General features: G+C 35.8%; 1 protein-coding gene across 9 annotated transcripts in view; it reads right to left on the bottom strand.

Moving 5' to 3' along the window:
* Positions 1 to 19,059, bottom strand: part of LOC141446048 (GTP-binding protein Di-Ras2) — a 207,990-nt gene that overhangs the window by 37,056 nt on the left and 151,875 nt on the right. For 3 of the 9 annotated variants that reach the window (XM_074112407.1, XM_074112406.1, XM_074112408.1), the window contains one exon: positions 2,305 to 2,461. The exons of 5 other annotated variants lie outside the window; for them this stretch is intronic. In XM_074112407.1, the coding sequence (XP_073968508.1) occupies positions 2,305 to 2,317 (13 nt within the window). In that variant the 5' untranslated portion in view covers positions 2,318 to 2,461. Of the gene's footprint in view, positions 1 to 2,304; positions 2,462 to 19,059 lie in introns of those variants that run through there. One more of the 9 variants, XM_074112413.1, reaches the window with a different exon arrangement.

Here is a 19,059-nt window from a genome sequence, read left to right as displayed (position 1 = left end):
TAAAATATTTACTTTATCAATGAAATAGTTTACGAGAAAATTGAATCTAAAATTTGTATAGTTTTAAACTCGACCAAACTTACAGTCTCAATATCTCGCTTCTCAATCATCAGAAATGAATGAAATCATACACAATTATAGACAACATTTGTCTCTACAAACGAGTAAAATATTAACTTTATCAATGAAATAGTTTAGGAGTAAATTAGATCTAAATTTATTTGTGCAGTGAACTGCTCATGAATAGTTATTATCTTATTAACTATTAATATTAATAGAGGTAAACGTCTAAAATTTGTTAATATCTTTTTTAGTTTACTGGTAACCTGGCTAGAATGTTGGGCCACACAAGCATTCTGGAGTGCTTTGTCTCCTTAATAAGGGAAAAGCTAATATGATACCCTGAGGTTTATGGTTTAATTCAATTCCCGGTAGACACTTTTATAGCGAGAAATTGGTATAGCTCACGTTCTCTAACCAAACTAGCTTGGCAAGGTTACTTATCAGTGAAGTAAACCACAACGTAGACCTGTTAATGACAAGGTTTTCATGTTTATAAGATACCATCTCTTTAACCAATTTATTATTTACAATGTTATAATGTTGCTGAAATTATTATTAACTTCGTGTACTGTAAATTTTATTGGTTATAAACAGAACCTTCTCACAACAACGCACTTAATAGCAAAAAAAGGTTATTACACTGCTTCAGAAAGGTTACACTTATAAAGTGAGAAGTAAAAGTTGTTGGCTAAAGCAATAAAAAAATATTAGGCTTAAAAATCCCTTTTTTGGTAAAGAATTGTGGGATGTAGAAATAATAATAATAAACAAATATTTTCAATAGAGTATAAGCAAAATTTTGTTCCTCATTGCAAAATAGTGTAGTTTAGCTGTTTATACTCGTAGATGTTCAAATTATATGATTATATCAATAAAACAAAATCGTCTAGTTTGCACATGCACTCGACTTTTTTGAAAACCACAGTCATATCTTGAAACTTAAATACATTTTAAAGCCAGAGGTCGCCAAAGTGGTGTCTATATACGTAGACCCCTGGGGGTCTATTTAACAAAAGTAGGGGGTCGATCTGAGCCATGGGGGGTCGAAGGAAAATACAATTTCGAACCCAATATAGCGGAACCTTGCAAAGAAACACCAGGCACACCCATTTCATTAATTAAGAAGCAATACCTGTAGTTACTTTACTTATTTATAATTTACTTATTATTTAATAAATATTAAGGTATTTAAATTTCAACATTAAGATATTTTTCATAAAACTATTGGTTACACAATGTAAAAAATTACTTTAATAAATGTTTAAAATCATAAAAATAAATGTACAAACCCAGTACCTAACAGATAGTTTTATTTTTAATTAACTGAAAATTACTTTTATGTGGGGGTCGATGGAGATTTCTGAAAAATTATATAGGGGGTCCATGATTAAAAAAGTTTGGCGACCCCTGCTATAGAGTAACAGCTGCTAATTTAAGAAAAACCATTGAATAACGGATCTAAAATTTTGAAGTCAAGCAGAGAATTCGTCACATTTATTAGGACAGAGGTCGCCAAAGTGGTCTATACAGACCCCTAGGGGCCTATTTAACAAAATTAGGGGTATTTTCTGAGCCAGGGGGTTGAAGGATGAACAATTTTGAACCCAATATAGCGAACCTTGCAAAGAAACACCAGGCAGAACCCATCTCATTAATTAAGAAGCAATACTGTAGTAACTTTACTTATTATTTAATTTAATAAAATTTAGTAAAACGGTGTAATCTAACGGTGTAACTTTTAAGAAAGATTAATTGAGTTGCTAAAATCGAGTATGAAGAATAGCACAACCGGAAATGGCTCGTTACTGGACGGAAAATGGCTCCTTAAACTTCCTGTACATACAACTAGATTTATAACTTTTACTTTTATAGGAAAAACTCATTTTTGGAGGAAAATCTGGGAAGGACTAAGATTGTACATTTCAGTGCAAAGGTTCGGTTTTTTCCGATCTGCAAAATGTTGGTGAGAGATAAGAATTGTTTAGATGTTCAGTGTTTTGTGGAAAGTGTTCGGGACCCATCGACGAAGTCGTACGATCTAGTTCTCACTAGATTTCTCTTTCGTATACGTAAAAGACTAAAAACAGCGCGAGAGAAATCCTAGCAGTAGAAATGGGTTTTTTTTTGGAGGAAATCTGCAGGATGTTTCGAGGCGGGACAAAGTGAGGAATGTGGATATCAGGGAAAGGATGGGAGTGGAGAGAAACGTTCTGGAGATTAGAGAGAGACTAAGGCACTCACTTGGTATGGACATGTAAGAAGAATGGGTCCAGAGAGATTGCCCTAATGGTGGTGATGGACAGCGAGTTGGATGGCCGGAGGAAGAGAGAGGACCGTGTCACTTGGAAGAAGGCATTTACTCGCGATGGCTGAAGGTAACCACGAGTTGTGGAGAACCCTAAAAAAGAAAATTGCATTCTACAAATTTTTTTAAAACTTTTTGCTTGTTTGCAACTATTGTATGCAGTTCAAAAAATAAATAAATAAATTAGAGCGTACATAATTAACTATCATTGCATCTCAAGTAGTGCTAACCAATTAAAAGTGGGGTTTATATTGATATTGATAAAATATGTTTGCATAGTTAGTAGTGGTTGGAAGGGGCTTCTTCTGATGATGCATAGAGACTTGTTATCATGATGAAATTAATTAATTTAAATGAAAGGGAGTGGGTGAGCTCCGAGAAATGAGAGGCACGACTAAAGAGAGAGAGTCAGAGGAATCTTATCTCGCTCGCACCTACTTCTACGTCATCATTATATTGAAAGTCCAGTTTTTTGCTATAGAATGTTATTTTGCCCTGTGTTTTCTTAAAGCAAGCTATCGAGCGAAATTGATCATTATTTCCATAGTATTTAAACTGTTCATGAAACTCCATCATCTGTTAACGTAAATTTAGTAAACACAAAGAAAGCAGAAACTAGAAATTAATTTTTGCATAATTCTTACGCAACTTTCCTGAAGAATATCCTTTTGTATTTGCAAAAGGTTTTCATCTTATATGAAAGCTGGGCTTAATATATGGTAGCAAAAAGTGATTAGTAATACTCTAGTTTTATCGATTATAGTCACGCGTTTACCCTGAACAATCAAGAAAACTGAATTAGCCGCGGGATGTGGGGTGGGGGTAAAGTTTCAGCAGATTATAAAATAATTAGGGCCCCCCCCATGGTGGAGGCTAGCCTAAAATCCTATACCACCGCCAATCAAGAGAGTCTAATCTAGCACCCCGCCCACCACTCGGCATAGATTACTTCATCCAGTTCTGGCTGTTCTGATTGGTAAGGCGGTTTCTGGACAAAGTATGAGAAGACGTTTTCTTCTCCGAATTAACCCAAACCTAACCTTGCAACATACGTACTCAGAATAACTGACAAAGTACACAGTACTGACAAAGGATCTGTGGACGCTTTGCAGAGGACCATCACATTGTCAGCCAATAATGAGGTCTACGAAACAACCAATCAACTGTCCTAAGTCTTTTTAGAGTAATTGGCGCATTTAAGTAATTGGCGAGAACCAGGTGATAAACTTTTCCATCGCTCTCTGTTGCAAAGCTCCCCCAACTTTTATGCACTTTTTTTTTCTCTTTTCTAATGATTGCAGTAATAAGGCATTTTAAATTGATTTGGGCTCAGTGAGAACTGCACAGAAACCCCCTACCGGATCAAGGGCGAAACCGCAGCCAAACAAATCATGAACGCCATTCAAAGGCTCTGACCATATCTACCAGTGAAGTGTACGTCCTTTAAGACCATCACATGCAATTGGGGCCATCAGCTGACCGGAAACGTTTGCCTCGCAAACGGATGTGACGAATTTCTTGAAACTGCAAACGTCTAATAGTCACACGTGGATCTATTACTTTCATTGGAAACATTTTCATAGCAAGATGCAACTTCCTGTTAAAATGTAGAAAAAAGAGCTATGCAGAAACCCATTACCTTTATAATTCTGATAAGGAATTTAAATATCTAAGTAAAATTCTAAATTTTAATTTTATAAATTTGAGGTTTTTAGTGAGTTTTTTTTTTTTAAAAAAAAAAGGGAAAATTTCAATATTTATGATTTGATACGGCATGCTTATTGCATCACTGAACGGTTTCAGACTTTCATCCATCATCAGAGGTTGTTTTTAATCAGTTTAATCTAAACAGGAAGTCTAGAGACGGAAACATAGTAAAACATAGTAAGTTGAAATCTCTACACCAAACTGACGTAGTCCATCCCTTGTGACGTGTTGAAAGCCCACAGCCAGCCCCAGGGATACAATAATTATCCCCACTACTGTGGATAAAATCAAAGATATTACCCCCTAGTACTGCGGATCACTTTTGAAACTTTCTTAAATTACGCTAAGAGAGTTGTGAAAGCATTGTTTTAGAAAGATATAAGGTTAATTTAAATGTGGCCTGGAGGAGGAGGAGGAAACGGCACTCTGCACGTGTTGTGTCCAGTGTGAGGGGCTTGTCTGGGGCTAAGGATGTTATTTCTCGGGGAGGAAAAACCAAGGCCTAGTGAGCTTTAACCAGGAGTCGCTCTCTCCAGAATTAAGAGTCTGATTAAACGGACAGGTCTGGTGAGGTAAGCTTCTAGAGTGCGGGGAGCCACAATAGATCCAAAAGGGGTCGCGCAGTGGCGTAGGCCTTGAGGGCCGCCCTAATCTAATCTATCTATCTAATTTAAATGCGAATTACGCCTTATTGGCTGGCCTAGGATATAATTTTTATAAAAAGCGACAAAAAAATTGACGCACGCCTCAAATTGAAGAATAATTGAGGTTGAAAAAGGTGGCCACAAATTGGGTATTGTCCTCATTGTGTGGATATATACTTATATACTTATATATGTTTAATTTTAAGAATTATTATTTAGCTTTTATTCTCTTTCTAGAATTTACGAGTTCGGAAGGAATTCGTTCTTAAAATGGTTTTTATAACCGAAAAATGAGCGTGAAAGAATTTAGACTATTCTAATCTAGATGTTCTATTCAGGAATATTATTTCACTAGAAGATTAAAAATGTACAATGATAAAAAAGAAAGAGAAAAAAAATAGCTTAGGAAGAAAGTTTAAAATAAAAGAGAAATTGGTTGTAAATTTTCAAATGAAGAAAATTGTTTAAAACAAATTACGCACATTTGGCGGAAGAAGAAGAAGACGAAGAAGAAGAAGAAGAAGTAAATATATCGCTGAAATAAGGAGGACCTCTTCTGTTTTTCTCCTTCAATTCCTCTAGAGATTGTGTTAGGCGATTCCAGTTCTCATACCATTTTCGGGAAGGTTCCTTATTAAGAAGTGAGACTGATTAAACATCTTGTAATCTTCTGGCTACAGCCAGCGACTCATCTTGTCCCCTGGATTCCTCTATTTCCCAGTCTCCTTGCCCGCTCCTATATTCATTCCTTCCATCTACTCCTTCTCTCTAACAAGTTGATTATAAAATAAGCCTTTTATAAAAAAGGGGAACGAGAAGGCATTTCATGATTTAGCTAAACAAAAATTATGTAATTTTAAATCTAAGGAGTGTTATTGAATTCTGTTTTCTATATTTGATATTTTAAGCCTAAAGAATTTTTTTTATTTAAAATGAATGAAGAAAGGAAATAGATTTTTCTTCTCAGGCTGGTGGAAAACTCGTCCAATCAAGCAGCTTCTCAATATGTTGCTTTTCATTATTCTCAATTGAATAATTGAATTTAGAATTGAACTGAATTTAATGAAAAACTTCTCTATTTTTATTTTTTTTTAATGAATCGCGTAATATCAGAAAAATTTCATAATTAATTTTTTTCCACAAAGATGGAAAAATCAAAACATGTACCTTCCTGTGATTGTGAGAAACTCAAAACGAAAATTCGATACGACCGCAATACTTTTCGTAAGTGAGTGAGAAAAAAAAAACACTTCCGCTAAGTTATTTCCAATCTGCAGAAGAACAAACTTGTCCCCCCCCCCCCACTACAGAGATTATAGTTTACAATAGTTACAAAAAAAAAAAAAAAAAAAAAAAAAAAAAACTAAATCAGATAATAGAATCAATATACTAAATTAGGTATAATAGTATGCATAAAGTTGAAATTTCCAATTGGTTAAGCTCAACCAGCAAGCGAACTGATGAAGCACTCCTATTGGTTCATCAGTGAATAACGCTCCAATGGGTAGAAATTGTCACAAAGAACAGTTTCAGAACGCTAACATAATTTTATATATACATAATACATATATTCCCTCAATCATGTATAGATGAGCTTATGAATAAAATTGGAAGACCTACTTCATTAACCTCTTTAAAAGTTATTGTTTGATTATTATTATTATTATTATTATTAACTTAATTATATGAATTATAATTATTAAGGTAAAAATATTAGTTTCACAAAGAATGTTGCCAACACTGTTTATAGATTGAGTTGTTTCTGTACTTTCTATTACTGAGAGAAAGTACGTATATTTGTAATCATGCAGATATTGAGGGATTGTCCAACTGCGTATGCCAGTAGATGAAATAAGTTGAACAGATAAGTAATTGCCTACTTTTTCTGGCGGGTTTTACATCCGACTATTAATTAATTAGTCGTGGACGGAGGCGACTAGCAAACATACTTTACTATAAATTTCTCATATTAACCATTAAATAAAATCCAAGGCCTAACCGCGAGAATCGAACCCACTAAACCAGCAATACATCTTAGCATTGCGGGTCTAGCCTATAACCGCCTAACATACTTCACTATAAATTTCTCATATTAACCATTAAATAAAATCCAAGGCCTAACCGAGAGAATGGAACCCACTAAACCAACAATACATCTTAGCATTGCGGGTCTAGCCTATACCCGCCTAACATACTTTACTATAAATTTCTCATATTAACCATTAAATAAAATCCAAGGCCTAGAAACGGAGAATCGAACCCACTAAACCAACAATATATCTTAGCATTGCGGGTCTCAAGTTGAACAGATAAGAGGTAATAGGAAACAGATTGGCTGCAAGTATATGGCAATCATCATCCAGCGGCCTTTAAAACACTACCAGAGTAAGAAGCCGACAGTTGGTCATGAAGCCACGAATGTTTCAGTTCTCAAGGAAGGAGGGAGATTAGTGATTGATACTTTGAGTTGGATAAGGGATTTGCTTGAGAGGATAGTTAGGAATGGAATATGAGATATTGGAGTTCAGCTAAGACAGACAGGGAATTTGATGGTTCTTTGTATTTGGTGTGGTAAGAGACAAAACAAGGAGTACAGGTACGTAGGAGATTTTGGATTTCGGAGGAATTTCTTGAGATAAAGGTTCGATTGTAGCAAGGAGTAATAATCGATTCTATACGAAATATCGATTATATTTGGAGCTGCTTTGTAAGCATCCGCAAATAATTGATAAACTAGTGATTCTTACAAAAATAAAAAAAAAATAAAAAAAAGATAAAAGAAGATAAGGATCGCCCTGGACAAAGGTAAGACCTCCTGAAAATAATGTAATAATTTACTTTACCACGTTGATCGGCTTAACTGAGAGATAATTACGACTCACTGAGAGCTCACTACGTAGTAAGTGCCTCACTGGAGGAACAGGTCCAGTATGCCAGGGAGCTTAGCGTCTCTTTGGGTAGCCCATCCCACCATCCAATACTGATAGCATTCACCGAATCATCGATTCCCCGGTCTTAGGCCTTGGATTTTCTTTAATGATTAATACAAGAATTCATTGTGAAGTATCTTTGTTAGTCGCCTCCATTCACGACACCTAGTTTGGCAGTTGGACGTAAAGCTCGCCTGAAAAAATAGGCGTTACTTTACTCTGCTTTTACGAAGAAATTTTTTTAAAAAAACTTATAGATAGAATGTCTATTGTTTCAGGGCCTGAACTCTTCAGCAAACAATGTCCTACATCTAGGACTACCAGGTCCCTGTTAATTCATTGTAAAACTCTAGTGCCAGATAATGAATTTAAGATTGCCTGTACTGATTTCTCCAACAACAACTCAACCATAATGAATAGCGAGAAGCGGTTACACAGTAGTTGATGCGTGCTGAGCCTTCTGCGCTCTCTCTATCTCTCTCTCGGCCACTTCTGGAGTTAACCAACTCTTCCTTGTTCCGTCTTCCCAATTAAGAAATTGTCTTTATCAGCCGTGCACAATGGGGTCGTCGCCATGGCAGTCCTCGCATCGACCCGTACCCGCATTAAGCTGACATAAATGGGGGAGCAAAAAAAAAAAATTCAATCTCATCGAAAGAACGTTTTCACTCCAACAACTTGTTTTCAATACGTCATATACAGACATTTTAGTGGATTATTTACTGATGAGGACTTTTCTTTTTCTGGATTAGATCCTCAACCATGGATTGTTTAGCTACAATTAGAACTTAGCAAAGAAGTATCAGCTAAAAATGATTACATCACATCAAATAGTTTGGATTACTTTCCGTTTATATTCTGTTCCGGTTTAGAATACCTCGTAACTTGTGCAATATCCCCGATTAATTGAAACAGTTTTTTTAAAAATCTTTTATTGGAATTTCCCACTGTTGCAACAAGCAAATATGGTACCTGATAAAAAAAATAAAAGAAAATCATGAGTGGAGAAGGCACCCAGTGGTGACACTCCAGTAACGTGCTTTACTATTCTCACGATAAGAGTAGACCACGAGGCCATCTTCTCTTCAATCTCCTTAGAGGATTACCTGGTAATGGGGAGGAAGATAGGTGTTCTATGAGAGAGGGTTAGGATGAGCTGCTGTAGAGTGGAATGAAATTTGATGAAACGAGTGTTAGCAAAATCTGTAAAGGAAAGGGATTTTAAAGGTCATTATGGATAGTGTGAGGTTAGATACATAGAACGGTGCGTTAAGAAGTTTTCGTAGTATTTTTGGACTGTAATATCTGGAGGCGTAGAGAGTATTGGAACGCTTAGTCGATCCCCCATACTTCGATGTCGTATGACCAAGTAGGTCGCAGTAACAGTAGATATAACAGTCCTTTTGTTATGTAGGTTAAGTTTCGAACGTTTGTCAACTGGCGAGAAGTTTTGTAGCGTTGGTTAGTTTCTTGTCTTTTCCAGTCTAGTATGGGGATTCCATGTCAACCGTTTGTCTAGTTGAAGTCCAAGGTAGCCTACTTTGTCCAAAGTGGTATAGGAATTTGGTTCAAGATGATGGAAGGTAGGATTTTTCGTCTTAGAGTAAATACTATAAATTTTGATTTCGTAACGTTAGTTTTTGATTCGCCATTTGAAAAGCCAGTCCTGTAAGTGGTTGATGTGTGTTTGTTGAGCTCGTGTAGCGATAAGAGGATCGGAATGAGGAGATAAGATTGCAGTATCGTCAGCAAAGGTGGAGAGGATGGTATTTGGATGTTGAGGTATATCTGCTGTATATAAGGAGTAAAGAAGAGGATCTAGGACACTGCCCTGAGGAACACCAGCTCGAGCTAGATTAAAAAAGTTGAATTCATTTTTTAATTTATTAATTTTGCATTATTATGTTCCCAGTGTATCATCGACTCAGGAGGCAAGATGGTCAAAATAAGCCTCAAAAGACTTGGAAGTCAATTTATTGTTACACGACAATTACACGGCAACTTTACACTCGACTTAATCGGTACACCAAAGTTAGTAGTCTTCTACTTCATCATGTAAAGTCCACTTAAATTATTATGAATTAAATTAGCGCGCCACAGGTGGTGCAACTACAAATGTGAACACCGGAAATCAAGCTGCCTCGCAAAATTATCTTCTTGCCCATCTTGCAACACCCACACCTCCGTAGGTGCGAGCAATACATTAATTTAATTAAAACTCCTCTCGTAGGTGTTTCTCCTGCAAGACATGTTCCACCAGATTATGGGTAAACACAGAAAGGTTTAATCTGGAACTTTGCTCATCCTTGACACCAACGTTGTAAAATATCTTTTACTCATCCTCATCCATAAACATTGTCTCTCACATTTTATACACCTAACGTATACTAATACTAATACTAATGGTGATTTTGAATTCATGATTAAATTATTTTTTTTAGAACAAACAGAAATTTTGTAAATTAACAATTGTAAATTATAAATGGATGGTTAAAAAAAAAGATACATCTGCGACTCCATCTTGAAAATCCATTGAGACTCCAGACGAGTTGTTTTTCCCAGAGGTAACTTCTAATATCAGTTTCCCACGACCTAAAGACTGAGTCGATACTCAAAATCGATACTCGTCACAAATCACCAGAATTTTACGAATGGTCATGTTTTAAGAAAATATTCCTAAATTTTTTTTTTATAAAAAAAGTAATCAACAAATTGCTTTAAAATGAAAATTAAATATTATGTACTTCATTTTTTCTTAAAAAAAAAGAAGAAAAAAAAAGTTTTTCGCGGATAAAATTATTTAGATGCTCTGGAGGAAACTAAGGGAAATATCCAGACGTCCAGATTAACGGAGGTGGATTAGATCCAGGACTGGAATGGCTGGACCCAGGAGAACAATTAATCAATCACATGCACACTCTATTTGCACAGAAACCATCTGGGTTCAATCGCTGAACAGTGAATATATAATTGCATTCATGAGTAGAGAGAGAATGAATTTCAAGATTAATGGTAATTCGATAATTCTTTCATCGTCAGGAAAAAAATCAATTAATTAAAAATAAAGAAAAGTATTCAGTTATAATAATGTTATTCAATTGTAATGGTGTAGTAGAGTAAGGTTGTAATGCCTATTTTTTCAGGCAGACTTTACGTCCAACTATTAATTAGGTGTTGTGGACGGAGGTGACTAGCAAACATACTTTACTGTAAATTTCTCATATTAACCATTAAATAAAATCCAAGATCTAGACACCGGGGTAATCGAACCTACTAAACCAACAATACATCTTAGCATTGCGGGTCTAGCCTATAACCGCCTAACATACTTTATTAGAAATTTCTCATATTAACCATTAAATAAAATCCAAGGCCTAGAGACTGGGGAATCGAACCCACTAAACCAACAATACATCTTAGCATTGCGGGTCTAGCCTATAACCGCTCGGCTATCGTGGCGCCTTTGTAATGGTGTATAGATAATTATATAATTATAACACTTCATTAGACTTAATAGTAATTATATTGGATGTTAAACAGTGTACCAATACGCGAGCCCGTAAATCCATTGGAGCACTTTAGAATCGTCTGACAACTCCTGCTGGAATTGTATGACGAAAAATTTGATATTGACATTTGATTTTGCAAAATCTTTTCTTTCTTTTTTTGGATTCTGTGGATAGCTCCGAACTGATATTTTCGCTAGTTGGCTCCCAGTAAGGGGAATTAAAAAACTCTCTTTTGATAATTAATAATTAAAGAGAAATGGAAAATATCTATGGTAAAAGTCCGCGTAATCTTTTTAATTTAATAAATCAATCCTCGAAGCATCAGAATAGAAGATAAAATGATTTAAACGGATGATCCATTTTTTTTTTTAAGAAACTGTGACCAGCAATGGCAAAGGATTTTTTTTTTTTTAATCCAGAATCTATTGAGATCCAGAACAAATCTAATATTCTTTATTTCCGTTTTGTAAGTGGCAGGAGAATGGGGGGCTAATCAAAAACAGATTACATCCGCAAATAGAGACTGATATGGTTGGCCATGGACGGGGGTAATTTGGACTGTTCTGTAGCCCAGCAAGAGACATCATTGCGGAGTTATTGGGATGTGGGGAAGTTGAAGAAATCTTTATTCAGGTCTACCAATCATTATCATTATTTTGTTGAAAACTATCGTATTTTTTTCTTTCTTTAGCGATGTTTGTAGTGAAATTCTGCGATTCAGTCCATCTTGATGACGCTAAAAAACAACAGTGTAAATAAAAAACACTGATTTTTTTATTGCAAGGCAAAATAATTATTTGAAGAAGGCGCCACTGGTAGCCGAGCGGTTATAGGCTAGACCCGCAATGTTGGTTTAGTGGGTTCGATTCCCCCGATCTAGGCCTTGGATTTTATTTAATGGTTAATATGGGAACTTTATAGTTAAGTATGTTAGGCGGTTAGATGCTAGACCTGCAATGCTAAGATGTATTGTTGGTTTGTGGGTTCGATTCCCTGGTCTCTAGGCCTTGGATTATATTTAATGGTTAGTACGAGAAATTTACAGTAAAGTATGTTTCTTAGTCACCTCCGTCCACGACACCTAATTTGGAAGTTAGACGTAAAGCCCGCCTGAAAAAATAGGCAATTACTTTACTTTACCTTTTTTTAATCATTTAAAGAAAATTTTAATTAGTTCAAATTAACTTAGCAAAGGCAATTATTGACAGCAATAAGAGCTCGTATAGCGATCAAATTGCGAAATATGGCAAAGTAAAGTAACATAATCATGATTTTAAATCAATAATCAGTCAATTAACATGCTATGCTGTTAATCACATGACAATCAGTTAGTCTGTCAGCTGTCAAAAGCAAACATGCACGGCTTGTATTACAGTGATTTCCCTTGTAAAATACAAAAAAATAATCCTATTTGCAATCGATCTTTATCAAACTAGAAATTCTAACCATGTCTTAGAATAAATTTTCCCCGCTCCAAGAATAAAACGCTAACATATTATTGTGAGTTACATGAATCATGTGAAAAAGTGTTTCTCATATTGACAAACTTTTTCTTTTTTCTTTTTTTGCAGCAATTTAAAACTTGTAGAAACTTTTAGCAGTTATACGTAAAGAGGGAGGGTCTTTATTCTGTAAATGGTGAAAACTCCCAGAACGAGTTACATTACTAATTTTCCAAATGTGTTCTGTTTTATCTTGGGATGATGGAGTGGTCTAGTTGAAAGGAGAACAGTTTTTCCTAATTTCCACGAAATATTTCCCAACTCAGTAGTTTAGTTCCAGGTAAAAAAAGTTTTCATTTGTCGTTTACAAATTCTAAAATGTTTTTGTTTCTTTCAGCGTATGAATAATTAGAATTATTTCAAAAGTATTCAGGCTTAATGTTTAAAGCAGAGATAGTTTAAAGTCTTTCCAAAAATAAGTATGCTATTTCGTAAATTTGTATAAACTGAATGGTAGACAGTAATTATTAGGCGCCACGATAGCCGAACGGTTAAGAGACCAGTTCCACAATGCTTAGATGTATTGTTGGTTTATTGGGTTCGATTCTCTCGGTCTAGGTCTTGGATTTTTATTTAATGGTTAATAAAAGAAATTTATACTAAAGTATGTTTGATGGTTATAGGCTAGACCCGCAAAGCTAGGATGTATTGTTGGTTTAGTGGGTTCGATTCCTCAGGCGCTAGGCCTTGAATTTTATTTAATGGTTAATACAAGAAATTTACATTAAAGTATGTTTGCTAGTCTCCTCCGTCTACGACACCTAATTGGTAGTTGGAGATAAAGCCGCCTGAAAAATGGACACTACTTAAAACAGTAATTATACAGAAATTAATAAAGAAATCTGGTGCAAAACCCTTTAAACTCTTCACTCTTAATGATTACCAATTATTGCCAAAAGACAGTGGAAACTGGGCTGGCCACATTGTTCCATCTACTAGTGATCAGAGGTGGGCAAAGAAAATTCTGCAAATGGGAGTCCTGTGGAACTAAACAGGATGAAAGGCAGACCAAAAACAAAATGGGATCAGCAAATGGAAAAGGTATGTGATGATATTGATTTGAAAAACAGTAGGTTTGGATCAGAATCAATGGGATGTGCTCCCGTAAATCGTGTACCCCTAAAAACGTCTGGGTAGAAGGGAACACTAATCAGTAGTTTCGATAGGGATTCGTGACTACATCAAGTGGAAGATGCAGTCTTTGGGTAAGTGTACATATCGTACGTACTCGTAGTGTACGCACCTAGTAAAGTGGTTTAAACCGATTCTTATCAAACTAGAAATTCTAAACACCTCTTTAACGTCTGGTTTCAATTTAATTAACTGTTTTACACCTTACTACTTCTTAAAGATTTTTGTCGTGTTCTCTACGTTAAAATAGGGTGGTCTTTTTTTTTATTCGATTCGAAACAATTAGTGTTTCGAATTCAAGGGCGTAAAAGAGAAAAATGAATACCAAATAAGAAGTACCATATCTTTTACATTTTTTCATCACTATCTTGACTTCGACTATTAATAAACTTTCAGGAAAACGTTCAACCGGGAAAACTGGAGGTAGAAAAAGCGTAAAGGGAAATGACAACATAATTAACATTAGTTAGGAAGAATACTTTCTTAAAGGAAGTAGAAAATTAACTGATGTTTGACAGGTCTGAGAACAAGATAAGAGTATGGCAATAATGGTCAGAGCAAAGATGGCCACAGTAAGGAGTTCTTCGCACAAGAGAAGAAACAAAAAAATGGTACAGGGAATGGAAGAGATTGGTCGATGAAGTTAGAAAAGAAGAAAGATTCCTCCATCTACCAAAAGGAAAAACAAAAGATCTCAGCCTTCTGGAAGATGAAATGTACGGAAATAGAGGATAGAAAACAGCAAAAACCCAACCCAAGGTAACAATGTAGGGCGCAAGGACTTGTAATTCTTTAGCGCAAACAGCGAAGTGCTGTTTTGCATAATTAAGAAATTGTTTATGCTGAATATTTAGATTTCTTTTGTTTTTGTTTTTTTTTACTTACAATTTAGAGATATTACCACTGGTGACTATGTTTAATACAATTATGTAAATTAAGGGTTTTTTTTATTTTTCTAGTTTTTTAACGCGTCAGGCTTTAAATAAGAAAAATGTTTTGTTTTTTTTAAGGAGGGGGCCATAATGTTTTTTTAGCTTAAATTTCATCATTGTACCTGCTCTTTGTTTTCGGGTACTGTTGGTACTCTACAGCAGCAGCTAGTCTTTTTCTTAGCTGCTGGAATACTGGATAAACTTAATACCATAAGAGATATAAATAAGAATAGGGGAAGAAATAACGAAAATTAAACCTTTATGATTAAAATATTGTATCTTAGCAACGATTTAAAATATTTATTTGGAATTAACGGCATTTTGGTTGTTATGTAAACTTTTTTAAGCTAACTTCTTTCGTTTTTGGACTTATTTCAAAAGTTGTCCCTAAAAATGAGACACCCTGTATAATATTTTAAATAGGCAGATAGCATAACTACCCATTACAACCAACTAACTTTGATCAACCTTCCTTCAGACAGCACAGCTCCTCTACAAAATTTGAACATTATCTCTGTATCTCTTTGGTTAAATAAAATGTACCCTTAAATATCCTGAAGAAATGTAGAAACTGTTGTTTTCCCTGAATAGAAGTCCAAGAATTTTGAGCTCCTTCCAGCTGGTCCATTATTCTGCCTCAATTTCAGCAATTTCAATCGTCAAGACAACCAATTGGGGCGGCAGGTGTTGCTCTAGTGGTCAAGAGCGTGGCTTTGTAAGTGGGAGATTCCCAGTTCGAATCCTGCGTATGACTACTTTTTTTATTTGTTAGAAAAAAATTAGTTTATAGTAAAGTATGAGCTTGCTTATAGTTAAGCGTGAGCGACACCTAATTGGTAGTTAATATTCAATATTTAATATTTTACTATACTTAGTAAAAGAATTTTACAGGATAGCTTAACTTCATCCAATCCTAAAGGACCATTCTTCAAGTCCACTGAAAAGAGTTCCAAGTTTTAAAAAGATCGGATAAGAGGATGTGCCCTTTACTAAGTAGACCGTCTAGTAAAAGTAAAGTAATTTCCTATTTTTTCAGGTAGGCTTAACGTCCAACTACCTAATTAGATGTCGTGGACGGAGGCGACTAGCAAATATACATTACTGTAAATTTCTTTTATTAACCATTAAATAAAAATCCAAGGCCTAGACCGTGAAATCGAACCCACTAAACCAACAATACATCTTAGCATTGCGGGTCTAGACTATAACTGCCCAACATACTTTACTATAAAGTTCTCATATTAACCATTAAATAAAATCCAAGGCCTAGACACCAGGAATTGAACCCACTAAACCAACAATACATCTTAGCATTGCGGGTCTAGCCTATAAACGCCTAACGTACTTTACTGTAAATTTCTCATATTAACCATTAAATAAAATCCAAGGCCTAGACACCAGGAATTGAACCCACTAAACCAACAATACATCTTAGCATTGCGGGTCTAGCCTATAAACGCCTAACATACTTTACTATAAAGTTCTCATATTAACCATTAAATAAAATCCAAGGCCTAGACACCAGGAATTGAACCCACTAAACCAACAATACATCTTAGCATTGCGGGTCTAGCCTATAAACGCCTAACATACTTTACTGTAAATTTCTCATATTAAACACTAAATAAAATATCTAAGCCCTAGAGACCGGGGAATCGAACCCACTAAACCAACAATACATCTTAGGTTTGCGGGTATAGCCTCTTAACCGCTCGGCTATCGTGGTGCCTTACTTTTACTTAATTAACACCTAGTAATTAAACAATCAGAATCACAATTATTTATTAATATGGTTTAACAGGCAAGAGATTGACGCTGAGAAATTATGACGTAATGGAAACCGCTCGGCTACCGTGGCGTCCTCTCGTCTCTAACCGCTCGGTTACCGTGGCGCCCTAGACTAAAGAGTACTAAGGCTGGACTAAACGAGGATAGTAATAATCAGCTATTTTTTTGTGGGGTGGGGGAAGAAGTGATTTAAGAACTACCAAAAATTAACTTGAATTAATAGAACATTGAAATTTTTGTTTTGCTAAAAATTTAATTTTTAATTTCTTTGAGAATATCTTGTATCGCAAACATGTGTTTCATCTTGATACAGAGAATAGGAAACCTTACGGGCGCGCATATAACAATGGCTGTGAACTCAAAATTATGGAAACCCAAGCTTTCCGCGTGGCACGCTTAATGTACTCGCCATTGTTTGTTGTTTGAATGAATAAAAAAAAAAAAAAAAAAAAAATAGAGAGAGAAAAGCTTTCCTTTTTGAAAAGCAGAAGGAAAAGGGAAGAGGTTCCAGTGTTGTAATAATGGTACAAAGTATCTGCCGAGAGGAAGAAAGCAGTCTTAGTTATTAAGGTTCTCGGCTAGAGGGGGTACAAGTTCCCTCTCTACAGATATACAAGATGTAATGTCTCATTACAAAAGAGAGGGGGTAAAAAAAATCAATGCTGTAGAATGTATAACCATTAAAATTCTATAGCAAAATAATACAATTCTAACGATTCTCGTGTTATTAATTAAGAAAAAGAAAACCTAAGACAATTAAAATGAAAATAAATTGCGTGACGTATGAAGGGCATTTTAGGAGGGAAAAAAAGAAGAGAGCCCTTTCATCCTTTCGCATGGACCTAAACTTTGCCATCAGTTCCTTACATATTGTATTGTTAGCTGTAGATGAGGTTGTTCACGTGATGAGTTCAGCCTCGAAAAGAAGATTTAAGTAGTACGTAATTAAAGGGCGCGTGCTGATAATTAGATTTGTTTAGGGAGGCTGAAGGGAAGAAAAGATAATGGCTAAGAGGGTAAAGGGCTAGAGCATTAAATTACAAGGAACTAACGACGGTAAACTAGTACTAAAAGAACTGGCTAAACTGAATGGCAGAGGTCGTGAAGAGTGTGTAAGAATGAATCCCCTAAATGCAATTTTTTCTGTGAGCAGTTATCTGGCAGAAATTTTGCAATGTTAGTAACTATTTTTTTGTGCAAACTGTAGCAGCATGAAAGTAATGCTGAACAACATTAACCAAAAAAAGAAGGTAGTAGCTGAACAACGACAGTTAGGCACTTAATGAAGTTTTGAGATAAATTTTAGCTTTAGATAAGTATGGCTAGAAGTTTCGAACAGAAAGAGGTGCATACATAGAGGAAATCCAGGAAGAAGAAGAAGGAGGATCAGCGGGAAGTGGTTAAGCAGTGCTAATCAAACTAAGAGTCGAGAAAAGGCCCTGGATCAACTGGATCAGCACAATAAAGTCCGACTGGAATGGGTGCCAGGCCACGTGGGGATTAAGGGGAATGAAATAGCTGATCAGTTGGCCAGGAATGGAGCTAGTACTCCTTTCACTGGTCCTGGGGATCACTAAGGGGTGCAGTTTGTGAGGCTCTCAAGAGATTGGATCTGGAGAGAACATGAAAAGTACTGGGTGATGCTTCCTGGGGTCAAGAGAGTTATGCCCTTGTTGTGCAAACAAAGAAACAAAGTGACTCTAGGCTTGGGCAGAAATCAGATCTCTCTGATTACAGGCCTATTCACGGGGCACGGCAGCTTCAGGAAGCACCTGCACAAGGTGGGGCTTATTAGCTCTCGGAACCATTGTGCAGACTATGCCAGGAAGAGGAGGAAACGGCCTCTCACCTGTTATTCGGCTGCGCTACTAATATCTTTGGAACTTTGAGACCCCTAGGAGATTGTAGCGCAAAAAGAAATAGTAGGGGAAGTCCTCAACGTCCTTAGAAGGGGAGGTTTCTCCTGTTAGACTCAAAAAGGGGAAGGCACAATAAGCCTCTTTTGGCTGCGGTGCCGTGGGGCGTGGGTCCCGCCCTGCATTTCAAAAATCTAAAATATAAAAATCTAAGAGTTGAACTGTCCCGCTCAAGTGTTGTTATTGTCGAAGAAAATAACAATTTGTTAGTTAGGTGTAGTTCTATTCAAAATGCCATCAAACCGAAACACTTACGTTGGGTGTATCTTTCTGATTTCTAAATCCCTAAAGATAACTCCCAAGATTTCCTGCATCATCAGAGGCTCAGTTAAGCTAAAAATTGTTTGGAACGCTGAAACTTCAAATAATACAAAGAATTGGAATGTTATACGTTAACAGTTGTAGGGATTAACTTGTCTTATGTACAAAAAAAAAAAACTCCTATATTTTAGGCTCCAAATTTGGAATACAGATTCCAGAGAATTGGAGTTGATTCCCGAACTAAAGTATCAATTCCCAAATCTTAAAATGGTGCTCAATGAGAATCCCCACATGAGAATTTCAAACAAAAGTCGCCTCAATCAAATTCGACCAAGAGGAAATTTTGGAGGGACCTATTGTTTCGACCAAAA

This window comes from Rhodnius prolixus, unplaced genomic scaffold (assembly GCF_049639745.1).
Source record: "Rhodnius prolixus isolate KJV_2025 unplaced genomic scaffold, Rpr scaffold_1, whole genome shotgun sequence".
Taxonomy (NCBI): domain Eukaryota; kingdom Metazoa; phylum Arthropoda; class Insecta; order Hemiptera; family Reduviidae; genus Rhodnius; species Rhodnius prolixus.
The sequence above is the reverse complement of the archived record's forward strand: the minus strand, read 5'-3'. Positions and strand labels throughout refer to the sequence as shown.